Below are 13342 nucleotides of genomic sequence, written 5' to 3' on the forward strand. Positions count from 1 at the left end.
ATTTATCGATATTGGTAGCAGGATGATATGCGAATGGCCGACTCCATTGGAGTCGGAGCGTGCACAAAAGTTACATGAAACTCAGGGGGTTTATTTGTAATATCAATCTTTGAAATGGGCTAATACAAAAGAAACTATTTTACAAATAAAATAAAATTTATAACTGCACTCCATACTTTTATGGATGTACACCCTTCTGGCCTAGTTCCTCAACAAACGAAACGACTTCTCCAGAGAGAGAGGGACAAGGGGGTTAAAAAAGGACAACGAAGTGGTCGTCGTCTTCATTCTCCGCGCCCTTCTATTGGAAGCTCTAAAGCCAAAAGCCAGTCTTCCCCTCTCCTCTTGTTACTGCTCAATGGAAGGAGTTGGGGCCCGGCTGGGCCGGTCGTCAACCCGGTACGGGCCGGCGACGGTCTTCAGCGGACCGGTCCGGAAGTGGAAGAAGATGTGGGTCCCCCTCTCCAACCCTAACTCCGCCGCCGCCGCCGCCGCCGCCGCCGCCACTGCCGCTGCCGCCGCCAACGGCGGCACCGCCACCAACAACAACCACTCCCACCTCGTCCTCTACAAGTGGACTCCCATCTCCTCCCGGGGCAATGGCAGCGCTGCCGCCCCCGCGGCCACCGGGAAGGACGCCTCCGCCGCCGCTCAGCCCGAGGAGCCGCCCCGGAGGAAGTTCCGATACGTCCCGGTAAGCTGATTCCTTTCATCTGCTGACCTACAACCCTTCGATCTTGGATGAGAGGCTCTTGGGATCCGAACTGGGTGGGCCTTTCTTCTGTTGGTCTTTTGGGCGTTAGGATTCACCTCCTTTCTGGCTGATTCCGCCATTTAGTTATTCTTCTTATAAAAAAACTACCATAATGATAAAAATCCTTTATTTATGGAAAACAATGATGTTTATGTAATGGTTCGTTTTAGAACTTTTATTTTTCAGTTTGTCGATTTGCCATTTCTCAGAAGTGTTTGACGAGTCTTTTTCTTAACTGTGCAATTGAGGTAGATCCATGGAAAGGCATTGATGTTCCGGGATTGATGGATTGGCGAAGGTTGTAGAGTTTCTCGCCTCTGCCGAAATTTTGATGATTAGGGTTTACTTCGGATGAGGTGGTGAGATAGTGGAACTGCTATTTTGATCGTGGAACCGTTATTGCTGCTGCTAGAATGTACATTGACCATGATAAGGTCTTGGGAGATAGGAGAGTAGGAAATGGAGATTGGTGGAGGATGTGTTGGGGCATATTTTGGGTGTTAGGAAGATGTAAGCTTGAGCATCATGCCGTGCTTGTGATGCTTGCTGGGGAAACAGGACATTCCTTTATATCGTGAGGACAAAAAGCTAAAGCTGTTCCACTAAAATATCATTAAGTAATATCAGATATAAGAATAGTTATCGGTAAAAAGAATTCATAAAAGGGAAAACTAAACACACTCTGGTTCTTGAATAGAGAAAATTAAAAACAAGGGCTAAAGAAAAACAACCAGGGATATGTAAAGTTGAATTATTTTGAGCATTGAAAATAATAGAAAAAAGCTGATAAAAGAGATCAGCATTGTCATGTTGATCAATTATCATGCATGGACTTTCTTTAATCCTGACAATTCCAAAAGATTTATTGGGTGGCCGTATGCTTGGAGGTATTCTTTGCACTTTATGTGCTGCCTTGTTCACCTTATTGTGCGTTGTTGCTGATCACCATATTGTGCACTATAAAAGGCACATAGGTGCATTTCAAACTGAATTGAGGTTTAGATGTGGCATCCTTGGGCTTGGCCCATTATCTGGTCATGGAAGGCCATGCTGTAGCAGCGGAAGCAACATGGAGATGATATAGGTTTTCTTAGGGATTATAGATGGAGTCAAGCCAGGCTCACATCAACTTGATGTCAACTTAGTTGCTGCTTCACATGTTAGTCCGGGGTGCATGCTCATTGCTTTCATGCTTGAAGCTGTGCTGGTTTATTTTGGTGTCACATGACTTGCACATAGTTAGTGGTCCTATGGCCCACTTTCATGGATATTTGTTTGCCCATGCTACTCCAACCTTGACTTGAGGTGGCCTAGATCATCCTTGAAATTGGATAGCCATGATATATTGGCCCAATGACAGAGACTTCAGTGATTGTTTGCTCAAAATATGAACGCCAATCTAGGCTGGTTGGCTTTCAACAATTTTTTGATTTGTTGCTTCATTTTATGGTGAAATTCGAGGAAATATATGAAATTTTAAATTTGATATTGTTGTGATTTTGAGGGCTTATCATGACAGCTTTCTTTTAGCCTTTAGTGTGAGTGGATATAGATGGAGATATAGATGGGAATTATAGCTGAGTTGGATTGAATTATATATTTCAAAAGTTCTAGTATTCAGGAACTAGGCCTTTGGAGTCATGGTTCGGTAGATCTTAAGGTTATTTCAATGGCTTTTTTCGGATATATAAGCTTGCTGATCTAATCTAGATGTATCGACCAAACAAAATAGTTTTTGCTAAAATGTCGTTTCTCCTCTGCACTTTGTTGACTCCTCATAGGATTTTAGGGTTAATGGAGTCATAATTTTGGAGAAAACATGTATAGGAAGTTTCCTTTAGGTTATTTATATGGCTTGATATTTAATGGTGAGTTAGGAAGTATGGAAGTATTGGTTCTTTAGAGTATGAGTTCTGTCTCTTTAATATTTTAAGTCTCTTGGATTTTAAAGTTGTTTTTATAATTCTCTGTAGCATATTTCTGGTAACACCTACTTACTGATTTAGTGTAAAGCATATTGGTATATTGATGTACAGAAAAAAAAAAAAAAAAGTATTTGAAATGAAGATGGCATATCGAAATAAGTTTAAGTAACTGCACATTGTGAAATACATTAGGCTGGTGAATATAACATGCATATTGAGAGGATGAGATTCCATTGTACCATGGTCACTTATAGATCATCATAGAAACAGGAGAACAAATCATGTCTTTTCTAGGTGGGGGCGCATTATCCTCTTCATACGTTATTGATCAGCTAACTTGGTTGCTGACCCTTTGAGACACAGGAAGTGGACAGTGTAGCTTATGCTTCCAATCGGAGTGTTGTTTAATACTTTGTTTGCTTCTTTTCAGTCTTTACCAGTTATGATAATGAACTACATATGGCGTCATTATCTGTGTGTATTAGAATATTACTCACATTTTTCTCAATATTGTCTATCATAAGCTAGTTGGCTAAATAAAGTTCAGAGAAGACCAAGTTACTGTAGTCTTTCTAGCTTTTCTGTCGATATTTTATTAGATCATATGAATAATGCAGGTTTCTGTAATTGAAGAGCAAAAGCAAGAGGCTGCTGTGAAGTTGGAGGAGGAGAACAAACCAAGTGATGCTGATCCATCTGCACAGGCTGTCCAGTCTGATCAGTCTGATGGAAAACCTGATATGAATGATGCCTCAATGGAAGAGGCTCAGGTGGCAATTAGATATTTCCTATATTTCATTTATACAGTATCTCATTATTGGAAGCAGATCAATTTACTTGTCTGATGTTTTGCACATGAAAATGTTGTCTTGTTTTTCACAAATAATTATTGTCATCTTTTTGTCTTTTAAATATAAGTTCCTGTTTCTCAATTTGAGCCTTCATCTTTATTTTTTATCTTTAATAGGATGTTGGAGACACCATCATTTAGATACATAAACCTCTACTCTGGTTATTGTTCCCACCAGCTATGGCGTACGATGTGTCTCATATTTTAGTGTCAGGTCCATCAGGACCATTTTTGGTTGTTTACATTCAGTTGGTCCAGAAGCATATTTACAGTAAATAATAGGAAAATCACCATGCAATCAATGAATTATCTTGTTTGACAGAGAACATGATGTGGAATCAATTTGTAGCACAGAGGTACCAGGTCATTTTAAGTTAACTGTTCAAAAGTGATGAAGCAATAGATCTTGTAATCCATTGGCATATGCTGTCAACTTTGTACATGGACTCAGGTATGACTCGGGTGCAGCACTACGGCTGTGCATTACCTTGTTTGATGAAGCAGTTTCCTGATACTTGTGTGGGATGATCTGTAGGACAAAATTATGCAGTCTATAAGGCAGTTACATGAAGCAACAGATTATGCAATTTACATGACATGGACCATGGTACAAGTTTTCAGTATGAGTGCATGTAAATGTCAAATGCGTCTGATCATGAGTAACTTCTTCTTGTGGACCTGTACAAAGAGTGTAGCAACCAGATCTATGTGTCAAGTATTATTATCAGTCTATAGCTCTTTAAAGAATGCCAAATATTCGTGTGAAAAGCCTTTAATATGGCCTCTTTGTCTCTGTTTCATCTTTCCTAGGCCAGCACTTTTGTGCCAATCTCATCAGACTTCCTGTCCTTAAAAATCACGAGATGAGATAAAACTTTTGCAAAAGCTCTTTTTCTTTTTACTCAAAGCAGATAAAAGCATATCTAGATACTTGCTGCCATTTTTCCAAGATGCCCTTTTTAACCATGTATTGATGTTTGTTTTTGTCCTTCAGGCTATAAACAAGGATGAAGCACCTGCAGAAGACAACAAGGGAACCGATTTAAATTTGAGCTTGGGTTTAAATGCTCCAGATGGTGATGGTGAAAGTAATCCAAAACTGGCAGAACAGGGTGATAGCACTGGTCAACCGGAGAGAGTAAACTCAGGTGAGGATGTAGAAATGAAATCTGGAACAAATTCAGAAACTGATAATAAATTAAAGAGGAAGGCCGTAACCCCTGACCTTGAAATGAGAGTGTGAGTTACTATATCATTGTTTCTTTTATTTGATCCTCTTGCAAGAGGCCTGATACTGTGCCCTGATTGATGCACTGTCATCTATATACTAGACACTGTTAACTGTCTTAAGCTTGCAATATTATGCGAGCTTTGTGCTTTTTTAAATGCTTTTTATGCTCGTCAGGTAGCTCTAATACCCTGAAAGAACTGCACTTAGTTTGCTATTTATAAGATCAAACTTCAGTTCTGGATCTAGGCTTTGTGCATAAAAAATTGGGCATCATTTTATGACGGATGGAGCTCTAGAAGCTAGGCCTTATGGGTGAGACAAAGCTTAGTTCCCTTTTACCTATGCTGTGTCACTCTTAGAAGTCTGTATGCTATTGTTATTCTTCTTCTTCTTTTTCTTCTTCCCTTGTGTTTAGTTAAAAGGGAGATTTGCAAAAGAAATAAAGAGAATGATACAAGAGGTCTCAGAAGAGAATGGGATTACATCATCAACTGCAATCTAGTAGGTTAACCATCTTCTCAGAACTAGAAACATAACTTGAGAGTGATAAACAGATCATCCAGTTTATATTATGTATGTCATCTTGTAGCCTCTCTCTTAAAGATGCAACCCCAACCCCTCTCCAAAAAATGCGTGCATGAGTTTTGAATTTAACTAGCACTCATTGCATGTAATACACATGATAAGGTGTCTGCATAGCTCCGAAGTGATAAGGCTGATACAATGATTTGAATGAGCCTTTTAACAAGATAGGTACAATTCGAGTACGGAATCCTAGAATTCTGTCGGAAGAGTAAAATTACTTCGTTGTGAGCCTCACCTTCCACCAACTATTAGGACAAATCATATTCTGCACCATGTTTACCAACGTAGCCGTGCATCATGCCAATTGGCTCGGTGGGCTAATCACCGAGACTTACGCATGATGATAGAGCCCACGCAAAGGAGACTCGATGATTGATGTACAGTATCTCAACTATTAGACGGATCGTTGCTGCACTTGTACAGTATTTCAATACTTGTGGGTTAGCTCAGGCGGTGGAGTTCAGCTGTCCCACCACATTTATATTTTTATTTAATTGCGTGTATCTTTCGATGTCATACGAATATTGTGATCCACAAGTTTGCTAGTGCAGATGTCACACACTGCATAGATAGATAGAGAAGAATAGCATGATCGTGGTGGACTATAGTATCGGATTCCCTCAGTGGGTGGTCGATAGTATCGGATTCCCTCAGTGGGTGGTCGAGTTCCGTATGTTGCCTTTTCCGATTGAGCTCCAAATTTTTTAAGCTTTCCGAGCTCTTAGCCTCGTGGACAAAATCTGGTGTAGGACCTGACCATTTTGCATAGGCTTTGATGGTCGACCTTGGGAAATTTTTTAGCACTGAAAGTTGCAACGAAGTCGGTGGTTGCAATTATATAAGCCAGTTCTATCTATCCCGAATGGGCATGGGCTTGCGTAACCGCTACAATATTACTTATCCAGAGAAAAAAAAATTATCAAAATATTCAATAGTGATTTTTGAGTAAAATTTAGTTATTTTTTTTAAAAAAATATTATATATATATATATATATATATATATATATATATATATATATATATATATATATATATATATATATATATATATATATATATATATATATATATAGTGGTTTTCCGATCCTCCAAGCTCAATTACAAGATGAGTGAGAAACATTTATGCAAAATGCACGGTATGCATACACATTTATTTAATGTTTGATGCATATATTAAATATCTAATATTTTTCATCTCAGACGTAAATCCAGAGATAAAATTATTCACAGATTTTTAAATAAGTATTATTTTTTTAAAAAAAGTATGCTTGGAAATTTGATAAGTGAATTTTTTATGTAAAATTCAATATGTTCGGACATCATAATTAGCAATATATATATATATATATATATATATATATATATATATATCATGCTAGAACTGCCGCTAGCTGAAACTTATTCCACCATTTGTTATCTAGAACCAGTAATGCATGCCAGTTAGACTGGACTTGTTTTTGGATTTGGGTCAACAACCCAAGCTCGGACTCGTGAGACCAAGTCTTGGGTCCGAGCCAGGCCTAAACCGGTTCGCATCTGATCTGGAGCCACCGGACCAATCTTCGCTGCCGTAGTCTCGCCGAAACTCTGGTGCCAAAGCCGTAGGCCAACGAACGAATAGTCCGCGAATTATTTACGCGTCCCAACAACGCAATTTAGCTAAAGCTACGCATATAAGATATTATGCGCAAAAACATCCGCCGCTCGCGTTTTCTACGAAAACTCATCCTGTCCGTCAATATAAGACGTCGCTCGCGGCGTCCGGGCACGGTGCCAATGTCGGCGGATGGGATGCGTTCCCGCATATAATGTTTTATGCATTCGTACGGAAGATATAATTGTCTGAGAACCCGCCGGACGGCCCTAATTTAATCCCCTCGAGGAAGCGTTGGTAGGCGAGCGGAGAAGAATTATAAGAGTCAAAAACGAAAGCCTTCAAGAAGAGAAGAGGAGAGAGAGGGCGGTGAGAGCGGAGCGGGGGATCGCCGGCGATGATGGAGCTGAACGTGACGGATTCGCCGGTGGGAAGCCCGCCGCCGGGCAAAGAGCAGCAGGCGGCGGGGGTGGGGATCCTGCTCCAGATCTCGATGCTGGTGCTCTCCTTCGTCCTCGGCCACGTCCTCCGCCGCAAGAAGTTTTACTACCTCCCCGAGGCCAGCGCCTCTCTCCTAATAGGTAATCCTTCCTCCCACCTCGTCTTGTGGACTTGTGTTTTGTTTCTTTGCTTTCTTTATGCTCTTGAATTTGCAAGATTTGATGCTGGCTCTTTGAAGTTGGTTCTTGATTGAAATCTAGTTGATTCTTGATGGAAATTTGGTTCGTTCCAGTATTAATGTGGACCAGTCCGTGTTTTTTTTTTTTGCGTCGTACTTGGAAGATTAACGGCTCAAATTTTCAAGATTGCTGATCTTTCTTTCTTTTTTCCAAAATTTTTTGTGCTATAAAGATTCGCTACATGCTTTGAGTTGATGGTATCAAAGAAACTGGTTAAGGATATGTGCGTGTATGGTGATTATTCTTCTTGTTCTTCATGTATGGTGACTAACTCGAAATTAAACTTTTCTAGGTTTTATACCTTAAAATGGAATTTAGGTTAAACAATGGCGGGCTGATAATTCAATAATGCTTCCATATTTCACTGAACATAATGAAGTTAAGGAGAGCATGAAAACGGAAGTTTTGGATGAAAAAGCACCAAGCATTCCTATGTGAAAAGGGTAGGGGGCGACAGTTTGCTGCTCCTAGATGATAAACATTTATTTCCTTGTTCATCGTTTCTTAATCAGTCAGCTATTGTGTTGCCGTCTGCCTGCATCTGTCTCAAATGTATGACCCTGCCTTTTCATGTTAGACATAATGTTAACGAGAAACATGATTGAACAGGACTGATCTGGTTGGATAGAAGGTAGTTTTGTTGAATGATGAGATGGGGTAAGGCTTTTGTTGGGAAATAAGTAGAAAAGAACAATGGTCCTTGGAAGATTTAGACCATAACAAAGTGATGCTTTTGAAGACAAATAGAGATGGATGGAGGAGGAGGATATAAGGAGATGTTTTAGGTATTCGTATATGGACATAGTTCTCATGCTTGTTTGTGCTGTATTGCCTACCAGAGATGTGTGAAGCTGAGCACCTGATTTACGCATGTCTAACTCAAGTTGCTTATAGTCTCATAAAATGTCATTAGTGCTCCATATTTGGTAGGTTCATATGTGGACAGGAGTTTCTCAAACCTTCATGGATCTATTATAAAAAAAAAATAAAGAAAAAATCTTGCTTTTGTGGAGATGTGTAATTAGTGGGGATTGAGGAATGTATTGGACTAACATAATTGGGTTTATGGGCATGGAACTACCTCACAAAAAAAAAAAAAAAGAAAAAAAGATGAGAAGATGTAGCTCTCATAGAGTTTTCGACTTTCATGCTGGTGATATTGACAATTGAATCTTGAGATTAAGCTTTTTTGAGGCTTTTGGATCACTAATTTGTTTGATCCTTTGGTGGGAATGGAGTTTGCTATAAACTCAATAGCCAGTCAAATCTAACAGGGTTCTTGCTTTATCTGGAACCTTTTTTTTTACTATTTTATTCTGGAAGTTTTTAGTTTCATTTTAGAGCTTCATTAGATGACCTAGACTAAGTTGGAGTTCTGCTGGATAATGCTTAAACCAGGGATGCATATGATGGTGATTCTCTTGCCACCTGTTACCTTCTTCGGCAAGTTCTAGATTCCTTACTAGAATCATGATTTGGGAGGTTCTGCCATGTTTTGATTTATGTTGACTGGGGAGAAGGATGCAACCTCTTTGCAATTGAGAGCTAAAAGCGGTAGGGGGAGGGTGTGGACTATGGAAAGGGTATCTTCAAATCTCTACATAAGTTACAAGCAGCAATGGTCTGAATGGGTGGAATAACAGGGGTGCCCATTGTAGTTTGAATGAATATTATATCCTTAGTATGATGGAGCTACATCGGTGGGAGGATGGGAAGATGCTAATGTTAGATTTATCTATGATTCACAAGCTTTATTTCATTGTGAGTGAGGAGAGTTGCACATGTAAAGGAATTGACTGGAAGCTTGCTGAATTAAGGGGTGAGAGTTTGCATGGCATGAGATTCTGTAGGTTATGGGCTGGAGTTTCTATATTGGATTGTTATGTAGGAAAATATTCTATAAGGTACTTGGGTCTTGGAGATAAGGTCACGCATATAATATGACAGGACATGATAGTAAGCAATATGATTAGGGGCTTTGTAGATGATGTAGGGGTATTCAAGTTGGACCTTACTATTTCTCTATTGATGTAGAAGGTGTTAGTTAATCTGGCACTGTGCAAAGGTCGTTTTTTTATTGTGAAGCACATGGTTGTCAAACAATTGCATCCAAAAGAGTCTAGGAAGTTATTTCTAGGTCCTGGAAGAAAAAGCGGAATTGGTAGGATGATGTCCCAGTACAATGTGTCCTCTCTCTCCAAGACACCAACTACCAATAGGGCTAAGACCATTATTTGACATGGCACCTGTAGTCCTTGCTCTATATTTGGTACCCTACTCATCTTCTACATAATATATAAATGACAAGCTTGGTGAATGGCGTTTATTAATGGTTTATGACAAAATATCCACACCCTTTGAAAAGTTTTTTTTTCTTTTTTCTTTTTGTCTCGTCCCATTTTGCAGTCTTATCTTGCCAGCAACTATAATATGCATTGTAAGCCTTGGTGTAGACCATGTTGTTTCTCAATTTTGCATACTGTTCTTTGTTCACATACCTTATGGCAAGGAGGATATCTGAATTCTGACCCTTTGATTGAGGAAATCTCCAGATATCACTCTTTTATTTCTTAAAAGATTTTAGAGTGCCCATGCAAAAAAAAAAAAAAAAAAGGTGGAGAATGTTGAGATGATTGTAAGGTAAAACTGATTAAAAAATGATGAGGAATGATTGCACTCTAGGTGGCACATAAGTTGCAATAATGAAGGACAATTGATGGAGAGCCATTTAAGTTAGTATTGACATGTAGTGATATGAATCTTAGGAGGCTTTGGTAAGAAGAGATGCTCATATTGGCATCAAATGTTTAGTAGGGACTGACAAAATGCTAAGCTTACACATGTTCAATTTGTTTGAGTGGATTTGGAAAAGCCCAATGTAGCTCTACAGGTGGGAGATGATGAGAATGATTGGTGTTTGGGGATTTATAATGCCTAGCATTTTTTTCTTTAATTAAAATCAGGGCTTTATAGTCTTAATTATATCCAAATAGCTAAGTTTTTCTTGACCTATATATCCATCTCCAACACTTTGCCAATCCAAACTGGTATTTGCTTTTTACAAGCCTGCAGTGGAAGATTCAGTTGAAGGATTATGTATCTGAATTTCAATTTTAACTTATAGATTTTAAACTACCTCATTAAGCCAACTTCTCGTTGAGTTTTTTTTTGTTTTGTTCTTTGAGAACCTTATATACAATTATTGTGTCTGTTTTCCAACCTCTTCTTTTTCAAGTCCTCTTATTGCAATACCATGTTGTGAAACTTTATATTATGTCTCACGGGCAGGTAATTTCTCATGCTAGGAAAAATAATTTTTTGTTTTACCAGTTTTGGTGCAGTTCTTTGTTAAAATTAGATGTAACAAACATTCAGTTCTGATCTGAAATAAGTCTCAGAACTGAAATAGAAGAATGAGAAAGAGAAAGAAAGGAAATATAAGAGTTTGAGGATTGGATTCCTCAAACTTCAGATTGATATGAGAGCAGCAAACACTGGTGCTGGATGTGGCATAACATAGTCGGTAGCATTTCAATGCCAGGCTACATCAGGTGCTGGAATACAATATAGTATGTGCAGTGTCTTGGAGTTTATGGATTTTGATGCTGGAAGGAGTGGAATTGTTTAGAAACAAAGTCAAGAACCTCATACGATTCTATAACTCATTCCCCCTCATTGCAGGTTTAATTGTCGGTGTACTTGCTAACATTTCAAACACAGAAAACAGCATCAGGTTTGTGATTTTTTATGTTTCTTTGCATGAAAGAACTAGAACATATTTTTTGTTTTCTTGTACTGATTGCTTGCTTCCTTTTCCAGGGCTTGGTTCAATTTCCATGAAGAATTTTTCTTCCTCTTCTTGTTACCTCCAATTATATTATATCCAATCTTTGCTATGTCCAAAGTCATTTTTTCTTTTCTTTTTTTAAATTATGTTTTAAGTTCATCAGATAAAACTGTATGATGCCATGGGTTATGTGATGTTTCTCTTAACTTCAGCGTACTCAATCAGGGTTCAGCTTAGCACCGGTAAGTGTTTTAGAGTTGTATCATCTTCTGCATGTTGTTCTTGCATTGAAGTTGCATATGTGATGCATCTACCGAACTGGCCTCGGCAGAAACCATTCTTTTCAAATTTTGGAGCCATTGTCACGTTTGCAATTCTAGGGACATTTGTTGCATCAATTGTTACGGGGATATTAGTGTAAGCATCCTTTAAATCTTGATTCCTGTTTATTGTGCAAATTTGCATTTCCTTTGAAACTTCCTGTCAGTCGTTTATTTATCTTGTTATTCCTTTGCAGATACCTTGGTGGATTAACATTTCTCATGTATAGACTGCCACTGGTGGAATGCCTTATGTTTGGTGCTCTCATATCAGCGACAGATCCTGTCACTGTGTTATCCATATTCCAGGTGTGTAGATGTTTTCCTTCTATTCATCTTAATATTTTAAATGATATATTTATTAGTAAGTTATGCAATCATTACACGCTATTTTTCCTCTATAGAAATTCATAACAAACTCACACCTTTTTACGGATGTTTGTTAATTTGTTATTCATCATAATTCATAACAAGAAAAAATGCAGAAATTTATGCCACCATTAAATTTCTTTAGCCTCTGTAGTCATTCTAGGTACTTGCATACCAAGTAGGATCAGTGCAATGCTGAATTTTCAGTTCATGTCTGCTGGTTGCTAGACTGTTAGATTTTAACCCTGAGCCTTTCTTATCATATTTGAAATCATGGGCAGTCTCCCAGAATTTGTTAAATGACATTGCATCCCAAGGTCCATATCGATTTCTAACTTTTCCAAAAAAAAAAACTCTTTTTACGTCTTGGCTTTTGTCCGGTATGGCATCTTTGCCACACTTTTATAAGAAAATCTGAAATATATATCAGGAAAATTGTCTTTGCAATCTTGTTCTCATGTGAGATAATCTGGACATTTTTGCCGCCTTGGTGACTCGAGGAAATAGGCCATAATAACCAATGGGAATAATCCAGCAAAATGCTTGATATTGTTAAATGCATGGGAATGGACGAAGCATCACACTGTGCAACTCAGCTCAACTAAGCTTTAGTCACTTGGCTTCATGAATCTTTTTTCTCCATTCTGCTTTGTTGAAGGCCACACTTTCTAAAAGACATAGCGATATCAAGTGCTTCCTGACTACTACATCCCATATGATTTTCATCTACCTTTGCCCCTCTTTCCTTCTACAAATATCAATTTACTCCATACTGGTGCATCTCTAAACCTGTGTTGTACATGTCCAAACCAAAGATGGTTATATGCTGCTTATTTGTAAATGGCTGTTGAAATTAGAGCTTTATTAATCCAATAAAAAAAATAGAGCTTTATTATAATACTATTGATGAACTAGAACCACAACCATCTAGCCTTTCCCTAAATTTGGGGTTAGTTTTATGGATCCTCATTTTTCAAGTGTTCCTATTTAGGGCAACCTCTGATGTTATTTAAAGTTTCTCCATATCTTACCTAACAATCTTCATCCATGTTACCTTAGTTCTTCCCTTCCTTTTGTTACAAACCTTTAGCACAAACTAAAATACCTGTTTTTATTGGAGTTTCCTTAAATCTTTGTTGTACGTGTCCATATTATCTCAATCATTTTTCTATCGCTTCATCTTTAATTTGTGCAACTCCTATAGCATCTCTAATTTATTTATTTCTTATTTTATCCTTTCCAATTT

The 13342-nt window shown here is 38.3% G+C and overlaps 2 protein-coding genes across 2 annotated transcripts in view; both read left to right on the plus strand.

The window, feature by feature from the left end:
- The first annotated feature begins 235 nt into the window (after positions 1-235).
- Positions 236-5003, plus strand: LOC105039505 (uncharacterized). Its single transcript, XM_010915674.4, has 3 exons — positions 236-694; positions 3297-3449; positions 4524-5003. The coding sequence occupies exons 1-3, from the start codon at positions 359-361 to the stop codon at positions 4770-4772; spliced, it is 738 nt and encodes a 245-aa protein (XP_010913976.1). The 5' UTR covers positions 236-358; the 3' UTR covers positions 4773-5003.
- A 2226-nt stretch (positions 5004-7229) lies between these two features.
- LOC105039506 (sodium/hydrogen exchanger 6) overlaps positions 7230-13342 on the plus strand; it is a 37120-nt gene continuing 31007 nt past the window's right edge. Inside the window, exons 1-6 of the mRNA XM_010915675.4 lie at positions 7230-7521; positions 11302-11353; positions 11440-11499; positions 11625-11649; positions 11739-11824; positions 11925-12036. Coding sequence (XP_010913977.1) covers positions 7338-7521; positions 11302-11353; positions 11440-11499; positions 11625-11649; positions 11739-11824; positions 11925-12036 — 519 coding nt within the window. The 5' untranslated portion in view covers positions 7230-7337. The remainder of the gene's footprint in view (positions 7522-11301; positions 11354-11439; positions 11500-11624; positions 11650-11738; positions 11825-11924; positions 12037-13342) is intronic.

The sequence above is a fragment of the Elaeis guineensis genome, chromosome 1, assembly GCF_000442705.2.
Source record: "Elaeis guineensis isolate ETL-2024a chromosome 1, EG11, whole genome shotgun sequence".
Lineage (NCBI taxonomy): Eukaryota > Viridiplantae > Streptophyta > Magnoliopsida > Arecales > Arecaceae > Elaeis > Elaeis guineensis.

Excerpts from the sequence above, each read along its gene's own strand:
- LOC105039505 (XM_010915674.4), top strand. The coding sequence starts at position 359 with ATGGAAGGAGTTGGGGCCCGGCTGGGCCGGTCGTCAACCCGGTACGGG. Across the intron at positions 695-3,296 it reads GGAAGTTCCGATACGTCCCG|GTTTCTGTAATTGAAGAGCA; the intron begins GTAAGCTGATTC and ends TGAATAATGCAG. Across the intron at positions 3,450-4,523 it reads CCTCAATGGAAGAGGCTCAG|GCTATAAACAAGGATGAAGC; the intron begins GTGGCAATTAGA and ends TTTGTCCTTCAG.